The 23,913-nt window shown below is 43.8% G+C and overlaps 1 protein-coding gene across 1 annotated transcript in view; it reads right to left on the bottom strand.

Moving 5' to 3' along the window:
- Positions 1 to 23,913, bottom strand: part of CACNA1E (calcium voltage-gated channel subunit alpha1 E) — a 494,904-nt gene that overhangs the window by 130,343 nt on the left and 340,648 nt on the right. The window contains exon 10 of the mRNA XM_059412718.1: positions 12,745 to 12,848. Within this exon, the coding sequence (XP_059268701.1) occupies positions 12,745 to 12,848 (104 nt within the window). The remainder of the gene's footprint in view (positions 1 to 12,744; positions 12,849 to 23,913) is intronic.

Here is a 23,913-nt window from a genome sequence, read left to right as displayed (position 1 = left end):
CACTGAATTCCACTCCAGAAACCAATATTGCACTGTATGTTAACTAGGTAAAATTTTATTTATTTATTTATTTATTTATTTTAAAGATTTTATTTATTTATTTGACAGAGAGAAATCACAAGTAGATAGAGAGGCAGGCAGAGAGAGAGAGAGGGAAGCAGGCTCCCTGCTGAGCAGAGAGCCAGATGCGGGACTCGATCCCAGGACTCTGAGATCATGACCTGAGCCGAAGGCAGCGGCCTAACCCACTGAGCCACCCAGGCGCCCAACTAGGTAAAATTTTAAATTTAAAAAATTCCACATACAAAAAATTCAAGAGATAATAGGGGCATTTTTATATTTGGCCTTTGCCTCAACATCATCAAAAAGGCACGTAATGAAATCCCAATATATTTGTCCGAATATCTCTATACAAATGGTGAGTCCATGTAGAACAGTACCTTTTTCTGATTATGTATCTTGATAGTCCTACTTACCGATTTCTCTATTTTGTTTTCGTTAACACTTCGACACTGCCCCCCACCCCCAATGTTGTTCTTTCTGGATGTGATTGCTAGCTTTTATCACAGCAGAACCCCACACTTTCAGATTTACGACTTAGGGCATAATACTTACTCGCTTTGAGTTTTACTCTCCTTATTTGTAAAATAATGATAATACACTTCCTAGCACCATTGTGAGAATCAAACAAATGAAAACATATGGAATGCTTTCTAAGTGAAGTGCCCTACATTTAAAAAGAATAACCATTTTAGTCTTTTTCTGCTTCCAACAGACTGAGTTGCCCACAATTCCCAATATGATGACAACTTTATGCTTTAAAAGCAATTATTCTGCAAATAATGCTACATATGATTTTTTAAAAGGTTAATATGGTTAATATATTTGCTATATAAATAGACCTTTTATGTTCACATGAAAAAAGATAAACATACCAATAGAAATGTGGGAAAAGGCCATAATCAGTAACTTTAAAAAATGTGAGTAGCAATAACCATGTGAAAAAAAAAAAAAAACGGTCAGTGTGAGTTGATGACTTTGTGTAGAAGACGCTGGCAAGGGCCATCGCTTTCCAGAGAAAACAGCCTCTCCAGGCCTCTACCTGGATCTCCAGTCCCAGTGATTATGCTCCTTACTTTTAAGATAACAGAGTCTTCCTTAGTCTCTGCAATACTTTTCTCCAAGAGGTCACAGGGAATATGGCATCCTCTAAGAAGGGCCTAGTGTTAACTGGATTTCCCTTCAACTCAGCAATTACTTACTGAACCCAAGAACAAGGCACTGAGATATTAGGAAAGATATAATTATGTGGAAACCCATCTCTAGCATAGAAAACAAAACCTAACAGGGGACAGGGACATTCATAGCTCCAATACACTCCCCTCACTAACCATGAAGCCTTAGGCAAGACTCTAGGTCTCTCAGCCTCCATTTCCTCATTTATAAACTGGGGTTAACAACAGTACCTTACTCACAAGGCTTTTATAAAAAGTAATTGAAATAATGTATATAAAGTACTTGGCATAGTACCAGGCAGATGATGAGCTTTCAATAAATGTTAGCTCTTGTCTTCAGTATTATTAAGTTCTATAACAAAATTGCATGTTATTATGAGTAATAGGTTCTATAATGGATAGGTACATAGTGTTATGAGAATATATGAGAGAAAGATTTTGATCCTAACTGAAGAAAGGGAGGAGGGGTATGGACCTGGAAAGATCTCATGAAACAGGTCAAAGTAGGAAAAGGTTGTGAGGGCAAGAATTCAACAAGGAAAACGAAGGGGACAGGGGCCTACTCTAGACCACAGGAGCACAGGGTAGAAAGTCCAGGGCGTTTTGAAGAAACTGTAAGAAGAGGAGTCTAAGGAAATGGCCACACATGGGGCACAAGAATATGGTCCACTGGTCTGATGACTCCCAGCAGCGTGCCATAGTCCGTCAGCCCTACCAGTGGTATCCGACACCATCTTAGTTGATGCTAATTGACCCAGTGGGGTTACTAGGTAGGTAAGAAGAATGACTCTTTCCTAGTCCCACCTACTGAGGTGTAGACCAGGTTCTGGAAAGAAGAATCTGCCATTAATAGCTAACATAGATTAAGTTTTTTTTTTTTTTTTAAAGACTTTATGTGTTTATTTGACAGAGAGAGACAGAGAGAGGGGGAACACAAGCAGGGGGAGTGGGAGAGGGAGAAGCAGGCTTCCCGCTGAGCAGGGAGCCTGATGCAGGGCTCGATCCCTGGACTCTGGGATCATGACCTGAGCCAAAGGCAGAAGCTTAATGACTGAGCCACCCAGGTGCCCCAACACCAATTAAGTATTAACTCTCTCCAGGTACTACACACTTAACATGCAAGACCTGATTTGGTTTTCCCAACAATCCTACATGGCGGAGACTTTTTTAGCATTGGGTAATTAAGGGTATGAAAATGTGAAGTGATTTGCCTAAGGTCATAAAGATAACAAGTGATAGAGATGGGATTCAAACCCATATATCCTGTGTAGGAGTCTACATATTTTACTACCAAGCTACACCTATTGTGCAGAGGGAAAAATGCACTCTGGACAGGGAGCCAGAGAACCTAGGTTCCAGTCAAGATCTGCCACTAACTAGCTATCTATAACTTGAGCAAGTTGCTTCACTTTCTGTTCTCATTTCTTCATCTGTAACACAGGGGCCAGATATAAGTTTCACTTACAGCCCCTTCTACCTCAAATAATTTGTATCACACTCTAAGATACAGCTCTGGCGACTGATACCGAACAGTGTCTTGGGGAAATGCAGATGCTTCCAAGAAGCTCTCATGGCTTTGTATGTGACTTTCATGGTTACACAACTCATCCAGAAGAGAGTGTTATCCTAGTCACGGAGGGACTACAAATACTACTCTGGTTATTACCCGTGTTGAACATGAAACCTCTGTCTGAAGGACTGGAAAGTTCTACGTGTATTGCCAGCCACCAAGCGTCCCTCCATTTCCATCAAGATTTGTCATGCTGAATGCTGGATAATTTCCTTCCAAAAAGGACATTTACTATATGGAGGATGTGTTTAACAGAATTGGTGCTAGGGCCTGGCAGACCTCATCCCAAATTCTGAACCTGCTGCTTAAAAGCTTTGTGAGCATAGGCAAATTACCAAACCTCCCTCTCAGTTGCCCTGTCCATAAAAGAAGACAGTAATACCTCATGGGGTCATTGTGAGGATTAAATGAAACAACCTGTCTCATGACATTGGCACAATCTTCAATGCACAGCACAGTCTCAATAAATTATAGACCCTCCCAGGCAAAAAGAAAAAAAAAATCCACCTGAAACGAACACTATGCTACTGCTACAAACTAGCCAACAGGTGTAAGGCTTGTTATGTTTTCTCAAATTCAACAGATCCAGAACATACAACCTTTCCCTCAAAAGCTTTGTCCTGTGTTCTCTACTAGCCACGTGGCAGCTCAATTCAGAAATCCAGAAGCAGTCCAAGAGACTTCCCTCATATTTTTGCCCCTAGCCCACACTCAGACACACCCACACAGTCACCAAGTCCGCACATCCTGCATCACCGACACCTTTCGGCCCATCCTGTCCACTGCCACGCCACTGTACCCCTTTGGGCCTCGTTGCTTCTCTGCTTTACTCCTGAAGTCTCTCCTTGCCTCCAGGCTTGTTTCTCTATGTATTTCCTGCCGGATGATCATCTTCAAGCAGAAAATGGTCATCTTGAGAACCTCTCACAAGCTTCTGGAACCAGGTTTAAACTCATCGGCTTCACTCATCTGATCAGCCCTTCGTGACAAGCCTCTGCCTTTGCCTCTAGTTTCTTCTCCTCTACCATCACTCAAGTCACTCAGAATGTCCTTCTGTATCTTCTGAACTACCCACCTGCTGGGATGTCCTCCCTTTTTCCTCTAGCCAACCATTACTTATTCTTTCAAAATATATATCAGTGGCAACTTCTTCATTTGGCCTTGACTGATCCTTTTCCTTCTAATTTAAATGCTCAACTTTTGCTATCTCTTCACCTAGATGACAAGTTCCTTGAGGGTAATAGCTCTCTGCCTTTGTCTGATATCCTTGGTTCCTAGTAGCAGATGACCTACACCAAGAACTCAGTTAACACTGGATGCATGAATAAATGAATTTCTACAGTTGATTCCAGGGTCAGAATCTGGCAGGAAAATTACTGTGCAGTTCACCTACACACAAGTAAGGTCTGGGAAATACTCAGGTGCCAGCTTCTAAATCCAAAGAGAAGTGAGGGCATGTGATTCAGGAGATGAAAAGTTTAATACTGAAGGTACATTTGTTGGTGTCTTCCTTGTGGACAGGACCTAGGTCCTATTCAGTTTTATGTTTTTAACAATGCCCTGTAAGATAGTAGGCACTCAAATATGCAAGATTATATATATATATATATATATATATATATATATATATATATAATCTTCAAAAAATATATGATATATATTAATATTATATAAATAGCTTTTGAAAGTGCTAAAATTCTGGATCTCCTTGAACTGAGATTCCATGACATGTATTTTGAATTATTTCCTTAATATATCTATAATCTCATTTTATTTATCTTTGTAATCTCAGTCTGGCAAAGTATCTACTGCATTGCAAATATTCAATAAACATTTATGAAATTGCACTAAATCATCAAATGAGTCTGGTGTCAAGACAGACAGTCAACTGTCACTTTGCTTGTTATGAGAACCATTCCATTCACATAAAAGATGCAACCAGAAGAATTCCTCCTCTAATACAGAAAGCTCACCCCCTCCCGTTAGTCCTTAGGGCAAGAGGACTGGGAGAGCGTGTCCTGGCATTTTCTACCTTGTATGTACCAGGTCATGTTGTTTTCATGAAGACCGGTGTGTGTGAGTGTGTGTGTCCATGCATGTACAGATTAAAACCAGGGTGATATTCTAGGCTAACCCTTGGCCAGCCTTTTTCTAGTTGTGCTACATTGAGTGCTATTGAAAATGGAAGAAAAGGAGCTTTGAAAATGATGGCTTGCTTTGTATACCTGAGGTTTCCAATTGCTCCCCGTGTGCATCTGTAAGCAGTCTCTGGCCCGGCTGTCCCCGTCCTAGTTTGGAGACAATACAACTACTCCCCCAAGCTCACCAGCTCCTCTCTCCAGAAGCCCTGGGAGCAATAGACAGAGGCAACAGGGTAGCTCAGGGTCATTGTCTGTTTGTGTGAGCCTTCTGCCCTGCAGCCCTGTGCTTATGCAGCCCTGGTTTGTTTCCATGGAGACGGGAAGCTCTGCTTCTCTTCAAGCTTAAGCTAATGGTTTTTATCAAATCCCATTTCCTCTGAGACTAGTAAAAATGCTGCAATGCTTCTATCCATACTTCCTTTTTAAATACACCGAAGCTGACTGCCCTCCTTTCCCCAAATCCCCTGCCCCGGAGATGGGAGCCTCAGCCATTTCCACACTGAGCATCCAGTGGCCCAGGAGGGCTGGCATAGGTTATCTGCCCCCTCTCGCCCAGAACCCTCTTGTCACTTGCCGACACAGCGGCTCCTCCTTCCACTGCCTTCTTTCTCTGCTTTAGGAAAGCCTTGGGTGCATAATATTTGAACTGCCCACAGGGCACAGGGAACACGTCCCCTGGAAATAAAACCTCCCAAGCTTTTCTCTGGCTCTCAAGCACAAATCCCAACCAAACACTTACTCCAAAGAGAAAGCCAACATCCCCTCCAGAGGGATGTGAGAACCAGACCAAGCAGAAGGGAGCATCCTTGGCCTCTTTATACATAGAACTAGCCGCTGCTGAACCCTCCACAGACACCAGTAAATGTGTTGATGTGTTGGGCATCAGAATGTGAAAAAGAAACCAGGACAGAAATATTTCAGTCCTAGCCTGTAAGGCCCCTATTGTTAACACTCCTTGAAATGTCAGAATTTATTCACACCAGCTGTTCCCAGCTGCTTTTGTCACTTCCTAGGCTTCTCCTGAAGTGTTAAGGAGACATACGCCATTCCAGGCCTGTTTCATCTCCCAGCCTGAGGAGGCTGTCTCCCCATCAGAGAGGAGCTGACGGCCTCACAGCCAATTCAAGCCAAACATCACAGGCTGCTACTCAGATGACGGCCACCTAGATGTAACGGGTAGAGAAAATGAACGTCAATACTATCAAAGGTATAAGAGCTGGTGGCTGCTCTGTGCTAGACTCCAGGCTAGGCTTCTGCCTAGGAGAGAAAATGCTATCCCAATTCACACAGGAGCAAGTGGGCTCAGAGTAACTGGTCCAGATGTACAATGCTGGAAAGTGGCAAGATAAGGGTCTCACTCATGATCATCACGTGCCAAAGACCCTGCTTCCCCCATTGTGCCACTCTTTCTCATGAGAAGAAGGATGCAGGAGAACTAAAAGAGATAACCCCAAACCAGACCTGGTCCATTAGAGTGGATATGGTTAGATGTAAGAATTTTCCCAGAGGGGAGTGCTCTATCCTATGTCCAGCTCTGTTAAAATACATCTTGAGCCCATATCGAAGCCTTATCTGGAACACTAATGATGGTTAGCACAGCATCTGCTTTTCTCCCTCTTCCAATAGTAAGAAGAGGACTTGAATTTTCTAAATTAACACAGAGACACACTTTGGAAACAAGTAAGGATAAAGAAGATCAAGTCAGATTACATAAATAAGAGGTATCCCTTCTGTAGAAATACATAAGAATGAAGTCGGTGGTCAGGCCCCTTGGGTAAGTCATCGTTGAGAGAGAGCATCTGAGTTGCAGGTGCAGGGTACGGAGAGCAAATTACCCACAGCAGTGCCTGCACGTCAAGGATGCCAATAAATGCTCACTGAATGAGTACATGTTTATGAAGTCCCATTATGTCTTAGAACTTTCCACTCATGATACACAGTATTAAGAATGCCTTAACAATGTCGCCTGCTCTTATTTCATAACCATTTCAAAAGTCACCACAGGCTCTCAGTACTACATACTTGGACTAGTATGGTTGTTTCCTCCTTAATCCTATGGATCTGGTCTCTCTCTGTGCCAATCCTTCCCCCACTGATGCTGGATGAATGGGCTTATACATCCCTTTCATCCTACACTTTAATGTAAATGCAGCATTTTTACTTTAAAATTGTATTTCTATTTTTCTTAAAGTGATGCACACTGAGTTTTAAAGTCAAATATTTTAAAGAGACTTATATGAAGAGATAGTCCGTCCACTGCCTCACCCCTCCCCACTCCTAAATCTCGTTCCCCAGAAACCATCACTTTTAACTTCTACCTGTATTTTTTTCTGGTAGTCGCTTCCAATTTTCTGACTATCATACTTACACAATGGCTATTTTTTAATCTTTCAATTTTAGATACTGCTTAAAGACTCTTACTGTGGAACCTAAGATTTCAGTCTTTGATAGTCCCTTCCCTCCCCATATTTACCTCCCTCCTTTCTCTCAAGACAATTGTAACACCATAAGGGGTCATTTCACAGTCCAGTGTTAACAATGAAAATCCAGTTGACAGCTGCAGAGAAAACTCCCTATGCTTATATTCCTTTAATGGTAACACTTTTGTATTTTGTGGAATTGCTTAGATGGAGGTATGTACATACAAATACAAACATGAATATATATATATATATATATATATATATATATATATATACACATACATATATATACAATGCAAACATATATTTGTATATATTTTGTAAATATAAATATATATACAATCTTCACAAAACCATTAGACTTTTCTGAACATAATATATATCACGGAATATACTTGTTTCATTCTTAGAATTGTCACCCTATTCAAATGGGAACTTGCTGTTCTCTAGGCATTCTGACAGCTGTCATGGTAGACTTCCTCTCATCATCATCCTAGAATTCCCTTTGTCTCTCTCCTCTACTGAATCCCTTGTTTGCATGAATATCATGTCCTTTTCATTCTTCAATTAATTACTTATTCTTAGGAATTAATTAGTGACTCACATTTTCCAGTAACTTCTTCAGAAAGTGTCCTAAAATACAGCTATTCCAAGCTCATAAATTATTGCTATTTGGGCTGGGTATAGAATTCCACCTTGGAAATTTTTTCCCTTCAAAAACTTTTAGGAACTTCTCTGTTCATTCCTAACTTTCAGTTATCCATGAGAAGCCCAAAGCTGCCCTAATTTCTGATTCTTCATTGGCAAAATATATTGTCTTCCCAATAACCAAAAGCTTTTGGAATATTATCTTTATTCAGATGCTCTGAAATTTTGTGATGTCTTTATCTTGGTGTGGTCTCTTTTCATCATTTGTGTCAAGTGCTCAGTGGGCATTTTCATTATTAATTAAATTCACTTGTTCCCTTCTATCTCTATACCTGCCTCCCATGTCTCTGCTATACAAATTACCATTACAATATGCAGGTTTCATCCAGTATATGAAATTTCACTTTATACCACTTTGCTTTCATGAAAAACCCACATTAGTACCTATTTTCGAAAACCGAAAAAAAATCCAAAGAGCATTTTTGCCTTTATGAAATGGTAACCGCTTCTTTACTTTCTGTCATATTGGTTTATGAAAGATTTCAAAACAATGCTCTACTTTCAATTCAACACCAAAAATAAAAAATAAATTAAAAAATACCCCACTAAGTCATACTAAAAAATGGACAGGGGACCTGAATAGACATTTGTCCAAAAACAGATGCACAGATGGCCAACAGACCCATGAAAAGATGCTCAACATCACTAATCAAAGAAATGAAAATCAAAACACAATGAGATATCATATCATACATATCATATCAGAATAGATATGATAGCAAAAGGATAAGAAATGTGTTAGCAAGGACATGCAGAAAAGGGAACCCTCAAACACTATCTGTAGGAATGTAAGTTGGTGCAACTACTGTGGAAAACAGTATGGAGAGTCCTCAAAAATTTAAAAATAGAAATACCATGTCCTCCATTAACTGCACTACTAGGTATTTATCCAAAGAAAGCAAAAACACTAATTTGAAAAGATTAAAGCACCCCTAAGCTTACTGCAGCACACTCCACAATAGCCAAGATATGGAAGCCACTCAAGTGTGCATCCATAGAAGATAAAGAAGATGTAGTATACATAAGCAATGGAATATTACTAGGTCATAAAAAAAGAATGAGGTCTTGTCATTTGTGACAACACAGATGGACGTAGAGGGTATTATGTAAAGGGAAATAAGTCAGACAAAGATAGACAAATACCATATGATGTACAAAGGAACAAACTAACAAAAACCTGATGCTTAAATACAGAGAACTGGTGGTTGCCTCAGAGGGGAGGGGAGTGGGGAGATGGGCAAAATAAATAAAAGGATTGAGTCACAAACTTCTAATTATAAAATAATCCATAAAGCCAAATAGTACAGTTTAGGGAATATAACCAATAATATTGTAATAATGTTATATGGTGACAGATGGTGACTACACTTACCATGATAAGCACCAGATAATGTATAGAATTGTCAAATCAACAGGCTGAAACTCTGAAACTAATTTAACATTGTATGTTAATTATATTTCAATAAAAGACAAAAAATGTTTTATCTTCAGGTGCAAGAGAAACTTGTATTCAATGTATACTTTTTATTTGAAAGCATTCTCACAAACTACATATTGCATATGCATGTATTTTTTATTTATGTGGAAGGTATTATACCATGCTATTTCTTCTTGTTTTCACTAAACTCTGTCCTTTTAAAATATTCTATGTTGCATGTGTATACGGTATTTGTTGCTCCTAACTGCTGCCTAGTATGTCATGATATGCATACAACAGCTTACTTATCTACCATCTCAATTATGGATGCTCGGGTTCTCCAACTCTCCCTCAAAGACTATCCTTGCACACGTTTCAACAGACCTTTTTCTCTGGCAACGTGTGCTTACTGATTCTGGAAACATTTTCAATATTTTTCTTTGTAAATTTCTTCCTCCCAACTTCCCTGTTCTCTTTATGGAACTCTTAATAGTTGAATGTTAGACGAACTCTTTGATTTTCTTCTTTTTGTTCTACTTTCTAGGTGATTTCATTAATTTCATATTCCAACCATTCACTACCTCATTATTTTCATCGCATGTTTACATTTTTATATTAATTCATGTTACATTAATGTAAATTTTACATTATTTATTTTACATTAATTCCCAAGGGCTCTTCCTAATGGTTAAATATTCTTTTTTAAATAGCAATGTTAGTTTGTGGATAAAATTATTTCTCTTCTATCTCTGCTGACATCAGTTATGCTTTTTAAGTCTTTTGCATCATTCATATTCCATCTAATTCCTTTATTAATGTATTATTTTTTGTCTTTTGTTTTGAACATTTTCTTCAAATGCTGGTAATCTCTAGCTGTGCATTAATATTTAAGAGCAAGTCTCAAAGGCTTATTGGAAATTTGTGTGTATGGCTAGAGCTTCTAAAATGATGAGTGTGGTGGGTTGAATGCGCTTACCAAAAAATACATAAATATATATATATGTATACATTTATCAACATCCTCATTCCTGGATCCTATGAATGTTACCTTATTTGGGGAAAAAGAGTCCTTGCTGGATGCAATTAAATTAAGGGTCTGGAGATGAAGAGGTCATCCTGGAATATACAAGTAACCCTAAATCCAACGAAGGAGGCAATGTGATCACAGAGTAAGAGACCAGGGTAATGCAGCCACAAGCCAAGGAATACTTGGAATCATCAGTGAATGGAAGAGGAAGGAAATAAATTCTCCCCTTGAGCCCTCTCAGGGAGTAATGCCCTGCCAGATTTTGGACCTCTAGGCTCCAGAACTGTGAAAGAGCTAATATTTTTCACAGTCTGAAGCCACCTAGTTGTGTTAATTTCTTGCAGCAGCCATTGTAAACAAATAGGAGCCTCACTGAGGGTGATGGGTGGGAGCCATTTCTTTGGCCATCCTCAGATATCAGTGTACTTAGATTCTTCTCTTAAGATGTACAGTTTCCCCACAGGGGAATCCTACTAACCCTTACCAGTTCGATATACCTCCATGAGTCAATGGTAAATGTGGGCTGGAAGCATGATGTTCAGTTTGCGGAATTCACTACAAACATATCACCCCTACCCTCAGAAACACCTGATGTTGCCATTGCAAATTTCTGATTCAGCCTCCAAAGAGACAGGAAATCTTCTGACTCTGGCTGGGGTGGGTGGTAGGGCGGGTTAGATACTGGTTAGAAGTGTTTGGGGGTAGAGATTTAGGGTGTTGGTCAGAAGGCATCAAAGTATTCCTTACGAGGGCTTTTGACCAATCCTCTTATTTTTAGTGCCACCCATTCATCTCTCAGACATACCTGGAGCCTCTCCAGGACTGTGGAAGGTTCTAGAGGACAATCATTTTGGCTTTTTATTGGCGTTCCTCACTAAAGGGCATTAAACCTCAGTTTTCCCATCACTAGATCAGTTACCATTTACTCTCCACCTTCAAAACTTTTGTTGACATCTCTCATTTTTGTCATTTCCTCTCCTGTCTTACCACTATGCCCTTCTTAAAAATTTTTTCCTGTGTTTGTAGAGTTACAATGCATGACAAACTTGGTTCAGTCCACTATATTGAAACAGAAGTACCACCATCTAACTTCCGCTCGAAGAACTTATGCCACTCAGAGAAGAAATTAAGTCCAGTTTTGCTTAGAGAAATGTAAACCCTCTAAAATCAACCCCTGATATAGCCCTATTTTATAGTTTTCATTTCCCAAAGTAAAGTTTCAGCCTAGGTAAGTTAGGTTGCATTACAATCTTTTCCCACTGTAAGATAAGTCCCATTTCTTCGTTTTTGCTTGTGGTTTGGTGCTCTCCTTCCAGATATATTTTGTTTTATCCTATTACATCTTGTACATCCAAGCAAAAGGCCAGTCCTTTATGAAGCCATTCCTGATAACTTCAGAATAAATAGATTTGTTCCTTCCAAACGATTTACAGCTTACATTAGTAAGTAAAAGATTTTGTATTCCCTCACTCTTTCAAGTGTGTTGTCCTGTCTACAAAATACAAATTTCTTTTTTTTAAAAGATTTTATTTATTTATTTATTTGAGAGAGAGGTGGGGGAGGCGGCAGAGGGGGGAGAGAGAGAGAGAATCCCAAGCAACTCCATGCTGAGCCACAGAGCCTGATGGAAAGCTAAATCCTGTGACCCTAAGATCATGACCCCAGCTGAAATCAAGAGTCAGACACTTAACTGACTAAGCCACTCTGGTGTCCCACAACGTACAGTTTTTTTAAGGAAGGAATCATGCCCAAGACTTTGTGTGCTCTTGGCAATGCTCACCATGCACTGTACATTGCATACTCGCTGACTGAGGTACGCTAACCCGAGCTACAAACATGGGATTCGACATTCAATAAATGGCAGAACAATACTCTTTGAGGGTAAAGATTGCATCTTACTCCACTTTATAACCCTCACAACCAGCACAGTGACTGACAAAGAAGGTCTATGACAGCTGAGTGAAAGGACGGATGGACACGTGAACCCTCACTAGATATCATGTTCAATATTGTATGTGGTTTAAATATTTTTTTAACGCCTAAGAAAAATAAACACGATGAGAGCAATGTTCACTACCACATCTACCGTGTCTGGTACACGGGCTGGTACACGGGCTGCTCAGTAAATGTCTTCCAAATGAATGTTCAATGAATGACTCGGTCGGAGGTCAGGAGCATTAGTTTACAGTTGGAAAGAAGTGAAGAGGAGAGAGTCTGGCTTACCCGGAGAGCACTCCCAGAACTAGGTTGAGAACAAAGAAGGATCCAATGATGATGAGGGGGATGAAGTACAGCCAGTTCCAGGTGGCTCCTAAGGCATCATTGGTCTGAAAGAAAGAAAAATCGTTCCTTAATATTTTACCAAAACCATCTGCCAGGAGAAGGCCTCCCTTCCTGAAGCCTCGCATATATGGCGATATAACAAGCACAGGTCAATACAACGAACACGGCCTGCTTCATTCCCAGCTTGGTGTTACTGTGGGTTAACTCCTATTCCATCATGTACAGAGTCAATAACCCTGCATGAGCCTTGTGCGATATCCTGAGTAGGAATCATCCAATCATCCCTCACTTAACAGCTGAGATGGCTAAATCCAGTGAGGTCCAGTACTTTCCAAGGTCATGGAAACAAATTACAGGTTTTATAGTGTTTAGTGATGTCGGTTCCAAGCTTTTGCAGTCTACGTTAGACAAACTGTCAAAAAGTCAGAGGCAAGCTATGGCCATCAGTCTAGTCCCTGGAGACTGGCGAAAGCCCTGACGGGGCTGCTTGGGGGGACATCAGTGTCAGCCATTTCCCGCTCAGCCCTTTACCCTCAGCTCTGGCTTGCTTTCTTCTATCAGAGTCCAATAGTACAGAGCTGGCTCAGGCTTGGCCCCAACAAGGCTCTGGACAGAACAAGGAATAATTCTAAAGAGCAATCCCTCAGTAAAGTCAAAGTGCTTGGAAATTCATATTCTGGACTTTCATACTATAAGTGAGATACAAGACCCTTGGATGGTGGGGGGTTGAGCGAGGACTATACCACATGGCTTAGCTGAGGCAGCAACTCTCAGAACAATGTCTTATTAGGAACTAGAAACAATTTGGGAACATTTTGAAAACTCTTCTCTAACACTTGAGCCTCTCAACTAAACCTCACCTTGACTCTCTTTCCCTACAATATCAACTCCAAGTCTTTCTAAATAGTCTCCTTGAATTGCATTTTACATACACAGGGCTTTGAAATCACCCCCACCCCCACAGGCCCCTCACATGCAAACCTTAATACCCATTTGAAACAGTTAAAAGCTTTTTATTCTCAGTTCACTGGAGAAACAAAGCCATCGAAGTCAAATGCCATGCCTAAGATTCACAGGCTAAATTAGTAAAATTAAGATCTGAACTCAGAATTTCTAAGGCAAAGTGTTTCTTTGTCCCTGCGATTTACCTTTTTCTCCCTCTCGCTACTCAACTTTGCAAACATATATTGACTCATTGTTCTCACACTTTCTGTGGACTTCTAGGGCATTCTATCTTTTCTATCAAAATTATCTAGTTTTCGGGGCACCTCTGTGGCTCAGTTGGTTGAGCAACTGCCTTTGGCTCAGGTCATGATCCTGGAGTCCCAGAATCGAGTCCCGCATCAGGCTCCTGGCTCCACAGGCAGTCTACTTCTCCCTCTGACCTTTTCCCCTCTCATGCTCTCTCTCTCAAAAAAATAAATGAAATCTTTTTTTTAAAATTATCTAATTTTCTTTCTGCCTCCCATTCAAATATCCGCAGATTATAGCTTCCCACTGATCCTGGAAGCTGTCACCACATAGTAGATTTTTCCATTAAAAATGACTTTTAAGGGGCACCTCGGTGGCTCATTGGGTTAAAGTCTCTGCCTTCGGTTCAAGCCATGATCTCAAGGTCCTGGGATAGAGCCCTGCATCAGGCTCTCTGCTCAGCAGGGAGCCTGCTTTCTCCTCTCTCTCTGCCTGCCTCTCTGCCTACTTGTGATCTCTGTCTGTCAAATAAACAAATAAAAATCTTAAGAAAAAAAAAAGGCAATAGGATGATATGTTCAAAGTGTTGAAAGAAAATATTTGTCTATCAAGATTCTATTCCAGCAAAACAATCCCTCAAAAATGGCAAAATACATTGTCAGATAGGTAAAAACAGATGTTTAAAAAAAAAAATGACTTTTAAAGCAACCTCTTTCACCAAACTTGTGTCTTTCGTCTTGGACCCACACTGTTCAGAGACAGATGACTGCAAATGAAGCAGAATATAACTTAAAAACAAACACCTGCTGAACGGTGGGGCAAAGGCGGGGTCTGCCGATTTCTGTGTGTGTAAGATCTAACTCTTCAGTTCAACCGGGTCTGGTCAGTTAAATGCAAGCAGGGAAGATGTGGACCCGACCTCAGAGAAAACTGCTCCTGATGATCAGAAAGATGTAGAAGAGCTAGATGCTGAGGGCCAGCCACAAGAGATTTTAATGAACAGAGGAAGCTGTTTTTTCTGAGACAGTTTAGTCACGGTCCTTCCTATAAGCTGAAGGATGGATTACATGACCTTTGTATAAATAGCTCTGTCTTCATTCATGATTACAAATGCAACATTTTGTAAAGACTGGTTAGCTTGGATGGCTCACCAGCAGTGCACCAGACCAACAAGTTTCATCCACTAGATGGCTTAGCCAGTGTCCCTCGTCCCCCAGCATGCTTTGGCAGCAAGGACCACGTCCACTCCCTGTACCCGGATCAGAGCTGAGCTGCCAGTATGTCTGATACCGGCCATGGCAATCATGAAACATGCTGTAAAGGGACCTTTGGTCCCAGGAGTGACTGAGCTACAGTCTGAAGATGGCGAGAAGCAATTTCAGTAGGGGGATGATTTGCCCAAGATGTTATGGAGTGAAGAGCGTTTCCCAAGTCGCATTCTCCTCATTGCTAGTCATCCGTGTGAATGTGTTCTGTGAGAAATGAGCTTCTGTAACCAAAGAAACTTGGGAAACACAACAGATTCTATTTTCCCCTTAGCTTGAAACATTATTAACTTTACTTCTCCGCCATCTTGACTCCTCCTAGTTCCATTATTAACTTTAATATCATTTCATTTACTTCCTGGATTATGAAACCCCCTTTTGTGAAGGAAATCTTTTAAAATATGAGGAAATACAGCCTGTGAAATGCAGGGATAAAAGGACTCTCCTCATGGGCCTAACGTCTGGAAAACACTTCTCAATTCTGACAGAAAAAAACAATGACAGACAGTGTCTCTTTATCCATGTGTTGAGAACGCTCTGGTTTTAGGTTTAACCCACCTTAAGGTAAAAGCCTGAACTGTCCATTTCTATACATGGTTCCTAGTAAAGGGTTCAGCACATGAAGTATTTGTCAACTAACCAATACACGACCACAATTTGAATAAGAACATTCTCCTGCTTAAAATGTACCCCCCAGAATTGTTCATTCTGATATTCCCCTCAAGCTTTGTCTGAATTTTTTTTAAGAAAAACTGTCCCCCACAATGGCACCAGGCTCTGTTTGATGAGGAAAAGGAGAGAAAGGGGAAGAGAAAAAGAAAAAGAAAAGCTAGGAGGACATTAGGGCCAGCGGTGTGGTACCCTGGAGAGTTATTACAGATGACTGATGGTGTAAAGATTCTCCTGGAGAAGCCAGCTTGACAGCTCCCCAAGATTATTCACAAACCTTTTAATAGACTTGCCGCACCCTCTCTACACCTTTCTCCCCACCCTCAGGCTTCCTCCTGGTTACTCCCCCCCACCTTTCCCACCAGGAGGACTCCCCCTCAGCTCACAGCCTGTCAGTGGATCAAGGACAAATCCAGCTGGACACGGGGACATAACTCAGCAGGAAGGGGGCTAAGGGCTTCAGGTTTCCCTCCTCCAAAATGGCAAGATTCTTTCTGATGCTAATTAGAACTTCAATCTCCTTTCTGATTCATCATTATGAAAACCTTAAAACTGTCCGGTGTAGGAGAGACAAAAGACTCAAGTGTCTTTTGAGATTCAAAAGGAAGAAAGTAACCAAAGACTCTGGAGTGAACAAGTGTCCTGAAGTCCCGTGAGGTGGGAGTCAGGAAGGCCAAGGAGAAAGTGGCCAGTGCGACCTCCGAGTTGGGACTGTTTTCTCTCAAGAGGCCATGTGTCCCTGTCATAGCGGGAGGGGGAATGGAGGAAGGCCGCCGAGGTGAGAAGGCCTTGTGCTCTGCTCCATTCTCCACACCCATCTGCTTCTGGGACTCTGACAAGCTCCCCACCCGTGGCATCCTCACACTCTACTTTCCCTAGCGACTCTTCCCTCAGGAGAGAAGGCTGCTATGCCTTCTTCTGGAGGCAGCCATGCTGAGTACTCTGAGCAAGACACTGGGGAAAGAGACCTGCAGATTTCTGAACATGTTCCATGGCTTCCGGCCCAAGAGTCTCACAGTGGAAGCTCCCCTGCCTCGCCGGCTGCCGCGAAGCAGCTGAGGCTAAACGAGTCTCCTCCCTTCAGGGAAGGATCTTCATTCCCCACCATTCATGCAACACCTACTCTTTGGCAGCCATTACAGAAGAGTGTTTTTCTTCAGGGCAATGTCCTCTCAGTGAGGGCACGGATTCTCCACCCAGCCCAGCCCAGCCCAGCCCAGCCCCTCGACCCACCGGCAGGCTGGCTGACGTCTGTCTTTCTCACCTGCTGACTCCCTGAGTGACACACACACGCGCACACGTGCGCACGGTGGGGTAATGACAGACAGAGAAAGCAGTCGGGGGTGGCCGCCCACCTGCACAAGGAGTGCTCAGCGGGTTCCAGTCCTGACACGGTGAGATGTGTTCCTTTGGGAACCTGCCGGATTGGGGCTGGGGAGCACACCCACTCGCTGCGTAAACAGGCACACATGGCAATTATCGCATTAATCTCTGGAGGACTGGGGGAAATGGTAGAAGGTGTGGTGGGAGGAACAGGATTGAAAAGAAATAGGAGCATGGAGGCAGCGAGATGAAGTGGGGGTTCCCGTGGTTCTCCTGGACTGAAGCTGGAGATGCAGAGCTAGGCCCTCCCTCTTGGAAGCAGGTCTCTATCAAGGTTCCACGGGGCTCTGGAAGAAATGCTGAAAGGCCTCTTCTATGTACCCGCCTTTCACAGAGCAAATTGGACGAAGGAGTCTAAATGAGCCGGAACTGGAGATAAGGGGGATGTGGATTCTCGGGCCCTTTCAGGAAAAAAGAGGATCTGTGGGACACGGCTGCTTCCCAGTCTGGAGACAGCATCCGCTGGCAAGCCTGAGCTGCCTACGGTTGGGTTTCTCTGCCTGGACACTGCCAGAATCTTGGGCTGGATGATTCTTGGTCATGGGGTAACTCCGGATAGTTCTGTCCCGCAGGGTTCATTTGCAGGATCCCTGGCTTCTACCCACTAAATGCCAGAAGCACCCCACCAGCGGTAACAAGGAAAGGTGTTTCTGGAATTGCCAAGTGTCCTGAGGAGTAAAAACAAGCTTCTAGTTGAAAACCACAGGCTGAGAGGCTCTGTCCCAAGGAGAGTTCTTTGAAATCACCAACTGATGTCAAGTCAAGACATGGGTGGAACCAGCTCCTGAGGCTGCACAAAGGACTGGACTATTCATCTCAGCAAAAGCATCCCCCCAAGCCCTCCGGTGACCACCCCAGTAAGAGGAAGCTCAGGGAGGGCAAGCATGGTGAAGGAAAAGGGACAGAAGCAAAAGCCGACTCTACCAAGTACCGCCCTCCCTAGGGCAGCGCACCAGACAGCTCCCCCCGGCTGACAGCCTCCCTTTGCCTCTGCTTCATCCCAGCCCCAAGGCTCCTCTACCACCCCAAGGGACTTGGAGTTCACACCACAGAGCCGAAGGGCCACATTGTGTTCCACAAATTTGTGGATCACGTACTTTGTGACAGTCTCCTAAGTGCTAGGAATAAACAATGAGCAAAACAGCCACAGGTCCTGGCCCTGGTGAAGCCCGGGATAACAGGGACCTGCATTAAATAGATCAGTACACACACGTGCCCTTGAGCTGTGGGCATGAAGGCGCCACACCGGGCAGGGATGCACAGGGGCATCTGATCTGGTCCAGGGGGTCAGGAAAGGATGCACTGAATCCTTCGGAGAAAAGAGTCACATGACCATCTATGACACGACCTTGGCTGAGACAGCAGAGGCCAGAAAAGCAGAGAACAGGTTCATTATGAAGGGGAAACAAAAGGGAGAAAAAAGTGAAGATGAAGGAATGCTATACAGCGGGGGACACAGGGGAAGAGAAAGGAGACTGGGGATGCCCTGTCAGAACGAACTCCCACCACCCTGTGTAGGCGTCCCACTGAAACATCTATGAATTGTGAGGGGACCTCTCGATGGCTTTTCTTCCCAGTGTACGTAACTGTGCCAGCAGCCCCCAGGTAAGCCCGGTGCTTCCCTCCAGCTCTGTCCAAGGCACCAGCTCCCTCTCTTCAAATGTACCATTACCCTGACTTCTTCCGCAATCATCAGTTACGTCAGCCTAGTTGGAAAGTCACATCTGAGCTTCTCCCTGCAGATGCCAAGCCATCCACAGTCCCTCTTTGCCCAGGACCGAGAAGTGCTCTAGATTTACATTCAGAATAACCCTCTCCCACCGGGCCTCTTCCCCTGCTCCCTATCTGGCTCTCACCAGCCCTGATGGGGAAAATCCTGTATTGTTCCCCTCACCCTGCCTTCCTCCATCAGGCGGCCTCTACCTGCCGGTGCACCCATGCCCCATTAATCATGTGTGCTGGCTGCTACGGGCCCACATGTGGGCCCTTCTCAGAAGCCTGGCCCTGGCAGAGAGACCTGCCTCACCCAAAAGTTTATGTCTGCCCTTGGAGGGCGGGTGTCCAAGAGGCAATAATTATCTGATGGAAGGGATCTGTGATCCAGCCCATTTTCCCCAGGCGGGCAGGGAGGGGCGGTGGCGGGGGACCACCTCTGAGTTGCAAATCCCATTCTGGAGCTGCCTGTGGGATCAGACTGAGGTTAAAACTTTTAGAACCACATCTCTAATATTTTTCCCCCTAGCCTATCCAGCTTCCCTCATATCCTTACAGTTTTCCCTGGAAAGCAGTCCCTCAATAAATCATGGCCACAGGAATCTGTCACAATGTCTGTTCACAGGGAATCTGACTTAAGGCATTATATCCCTTTCTCATCAGGGTTTTGACCAGCCTTACAAAGTCAGAGTCACAGAGTTGGCGGTTTCTAGGGGCACCCCTGAGTCACAGAGTTGGCGGTTTCTAGGGGCAGAGCCATGTATACCCTTCTGACCATGCTCACATTTTAGGAAAAGGACATAAGGTACAGCATTGTAGACAAGTAAAAGTGTATATGGATTACCCAGCCTGGTTTCCTGCATACCAGGAATTCCATCCCTGGACTTGGAAGAATTTGAGAAGGTTCGATCCAACCCATCTTTTGGTGGAAAAGGAGGCTGAGGCCCAAATCAGCAAAGTGACCCGGAGTCACAGCGTAAAACAATAAATGGTCACGTGCTTTAGGACGTTTGACTCTCCATATCTCCTTTACTTCCAGATCTTTTAAAAACAATCCTGTCCATACCATTACCACATTCTGGGGGAGAACAAAGCCAGCACTGGAACCTGGCAGCCAGAAGGTAAGAGTTGTCTTCCCACCCCCACCCCCCAGGCCAGAAAGAAGTGTGGAGGAGCAGGTGGGAAGAGTGAGGCCAGAGAGCTCCCAGTAAAACACCAAACCTGCACCCCACCCCCCGCAAGAAGGCTAAGCCTGTCAGTCCTGAAGGCAAAGTATTTTATTACGTCTCAGCTCCCTGAGCATATTTAACCAACACTGCGAAGTCTCCCCACACAAACAAGCCCCACAGGCAGCATCTGGCTTTGCCAGGGGCCCGGGGCTGATACCCAAGACTCGGCACACATTCTGGCTGTTCCAAGCCCCCAGACTGGATGGCCAGCGGCCCTTTCTCCCACCACCGAGAGGGTGCAGCAGCACCTGAGTCCGGATGCAAACACCCCCCACGGAGTCACTTCCCACTGGACATTTCACGCCCCATCCCTCCCCTTCTCTTGCCGGTGGGAAGACGGCAGAACCAGCCAGGAAAAAGCAGCACCAGCACCCCCCACCCTGCCTAGCTCCCAGGCAGCAGCAGGATGCCGATGAGACAGGGTCAGGACCCGTGTGCCCAGGAGCCCGGCTCAGCATCACAGGCCAAGTACTGCGCCGTCCTGGCCACGGGGGCCGGTGGCACAGACAGGCCAATAGAAGTCCATCTGCACACGTGGGAAGAGGACTACCGTAAATACCACCGAACAGAGACAGTCAGTGGTGCCACGTCTAAGCAGGAAGGCAGCCATGACTCTGTGTGTCCATATACACAGGGCCTTGAAGCCCATACGGCTCAGCGGCTCAGGACCCTGCCATCCTTAAAACCTCTTTGGTTACGTCCTAATAATTCCAACATCACTGCTATGTGATGTTTATCCTGTCCACTCCCTCTCTGAGCTCTGGCCCCAGAGCCCACTGCGGAGAGAACCGGTCATTTAAAGAAGGTTTATCTGCCGAAGCTGCGGTTGGATTACATGTTCTCTCCTCTCTAGTCATGCATAGGTTTGAAAATTTCTATAAGAGGTTTTAAATTTTCCCCAAATTGAACCATTTATTTAAATAGGTCAGGGTCATGAACACATTTTAACAGAAAATCCTATTTTAGTCTAAATACTTTTATTTTTTTATTTTATGTATTTTTATTTTAGTCAAAGTGGTGAAAAATGTTAATAGTGATGATAATGGGAGGGGTAGAAATTAAAGATTTTTAAATCTCTAGTTTTTTTATTCTTTCCTATACTTGGAAACTCGTCCTGCAGTAACCTTTTGTTTTTAATAATGAGAGAAAACAAAGACTAATGGGGAAAAAAGAGCGAGGCAGAGGCAGAGACAGGGAGAGAAGTCCTCCTTCCCTGCAACCGAAGATGCTACTAGGCAGGCAGACATTCTCAGAGCCTCTGAAGAGCCAGGACAGAGGCAGCTGACCCTCTGCTAAAGCCATCCAGGCTGCGACGCTGCTTTGCTCTGGGAAGAGGTGAGTGTGTTGTTCTGACAGCTTCGCGTGCAGGCTGGCCAAAGTCCGCAACTGAAAGAGGAAATTAAAGAGGATGCATCCCGGGGCGCCTGGGTGGCTCAGTGGGTTAAGCCGCTGCCTTCGGCTCAGGTCATGATCTCAGGGTCCTGGGATCGAGTCCCGCATCGGGCTCTCTGCTCAGCAGGGAGCCTGCTTCCTTCTCTCTCTCTCTGCCTGCCTCTCAGTGTACTTGTAATTTCTCTCTGTCAAATAAATAAATAAAATCTTTAAAAAAAAAGAGGATGCATCCCATGATGGTTAGCTAAAACACATCACCCCTTCACCCCTTCTACAGAGCTTGCTGATGAGAGACTCGATGTACTTTTTCAAGAAATTCAGGAACCATAGAACTAAAGAGGAGAGAGTCCCAGGGCTCCTCGGTGGCTCTGTCGGTTAAGCATCTGCCCTTGGCTCGGGTCAAGATCCCAGGGACCTGGAATCAAGCCACATACTGGGCTCCTTGCTCAGCGGGGAGCCTGTTTCTCCCTCTCCCTCTGCCCTTCTCCCCACTCTTAGTCTCTGTCTCTTGGTCTCCCTCAAATAAATAAAATATATATTAAAAAAAAATAAAGGAGAGAGTCTCAGAAGACTATTCCTTTGAGGCTCAGGGACAACAGGTACATGAGGCTTGACAGACTCTGTACACAGGGGGAGATTTGTGGAGGGTCCATTGTATTCCAGAAAGACTGTGCTGATAAGGAATCCTAGCATCTTGCACAAACCCCTCATTTCGCAGGTGAAGAACTGAGGATCACAAGCCAGGTGACTGCTGGAAGACATCCCACTTGCTGGGTGGAGGAGCAGAACTGGGAGGCGGGACTTAGGGCCCCCAGTTCACTCTGCACAGCACTTCTATACCACTCAGTTCAGTGCTAAAACTCCATCTCCATGGGCCAGTTCCCTCTAATTCTTTTGTATATAATTAGTCCAGCCTCAGGATCTCACGTGGAAGCTACATCAGGTTGAAGACTCTTTTGATGCTGTATCTCACTTCCTCCGAACGTGAAGAGCCCAGGGCTCAGACCTGTGATTACTCTTAACGGATTTCGTGAAGAAAGAAGTGAGCTCAAAAGGGTCATAGAAGGCTTCCTGTACCTTCTACAGGAAGGTACCTGTACCTTCTACCCAAAGTAGGAGGAGGATTCAGACGGGCCGGTCCATGGAGGAAGACAGTCCAAGGAGAAAGAAATGGGCAGCAATGAGGAGGACACAAAGGGCTGTTCTGGGCAGGAGTTAGGAAGGCAAAACCAGGAGAAGGTCCCGCAGGACCCTGAGTGGCGGCCTCAGTGTGTCTGGATTTGCTCACTGCCTCTGAGCTCTTCCTTCCTCCCTCTCCGGTCCCCTCCCCCTGCCAAACTGTGAGTTTCTCACAGTTGAAAACACTGCTCAGCCTCTATAAGGCTTCCCCTGAGCACATCACTCTATTGCACTCCAGAATTCCCCCATAGTAGCAGATTCATTCAACACCTTTGAGTGTGGGATCCGCACAAGATGAATAAGAATGGAAAACAGTCCTCAAGAGCCTTTGGTGTCTTAATGAAGCCTAAGTCATGAGTAGAAATACCTACCATAGAAAAGAGAACATTCAGTGCTGCACTTGAGTTCTGATTTGTACTTATTTACAGGGCTGTTTTATATATATTCTGCCTCTTTCACATTTTGGTCCTACCTTCCCATTAGGGTTAAATGTTTCTCAAAAACAGAATACATCTTTTGTTTCTCCATTCACTCTGCTAACACCTAGATTCTTTCTCTTCTCCTCCTTAAACAACAGATTCTCAATAAAGTCGTTGACTGATGGGCGACTATACCACCATTAGCATTCTTCTGTTTCACAGGCCTCTAGGAGTTTCCTTCTCTGGAAATAAATCCATTGTCCAGAAAATGGCACCTTTGTTGACATATAGAATGTCCACCTAGCTAACAAATATTTAGCACACCATGTTAGAAGAGACACTCAAGAAAAAAGGTTTCCAATAAACATTTTTCTTCACTTTCATTCTTCCCGCCGCAATGCCTTCTGAGCAGGTGAATTAATTTATCACTGAATATCCTTATTTTAATTAATGATTCATGTGTCACACACTATGCAAGGCTGGTAAGCCCAGCTGGCTCCCTGAAGAAGCTGCGGGCCAGTTTCATTTATTTTGTGGCTACAGGAAGCACTCTGACTTCCTAGTAAGAACAGCATGAAAACAAACAACTACGGCTTTCAAGTCTTTGCATCTTCAGAATCCAAGACATCTCTCTAGAAAACATGCTCAATAAATTTTCACTGGTGGTGA

Source organism: Mustela nigripes, chromosome 10, assembly GCF_022355385.1.
Source record: "Mustela nigripes isolate SB6536 chromosome 10, MUSNIG.SB6536, whole genome shotgun sequence".
NCBI lineage: Eukaryota > Metazoa > Chordata > Mammalia > Carnivora > Mustelidae > Mustela > Mustela nigripes.
The sequence above is the reverse complement of the archived record's forward strand: the minus strand, read 5'-3'. Positions and strand labels throughout refer to the sequence as shown.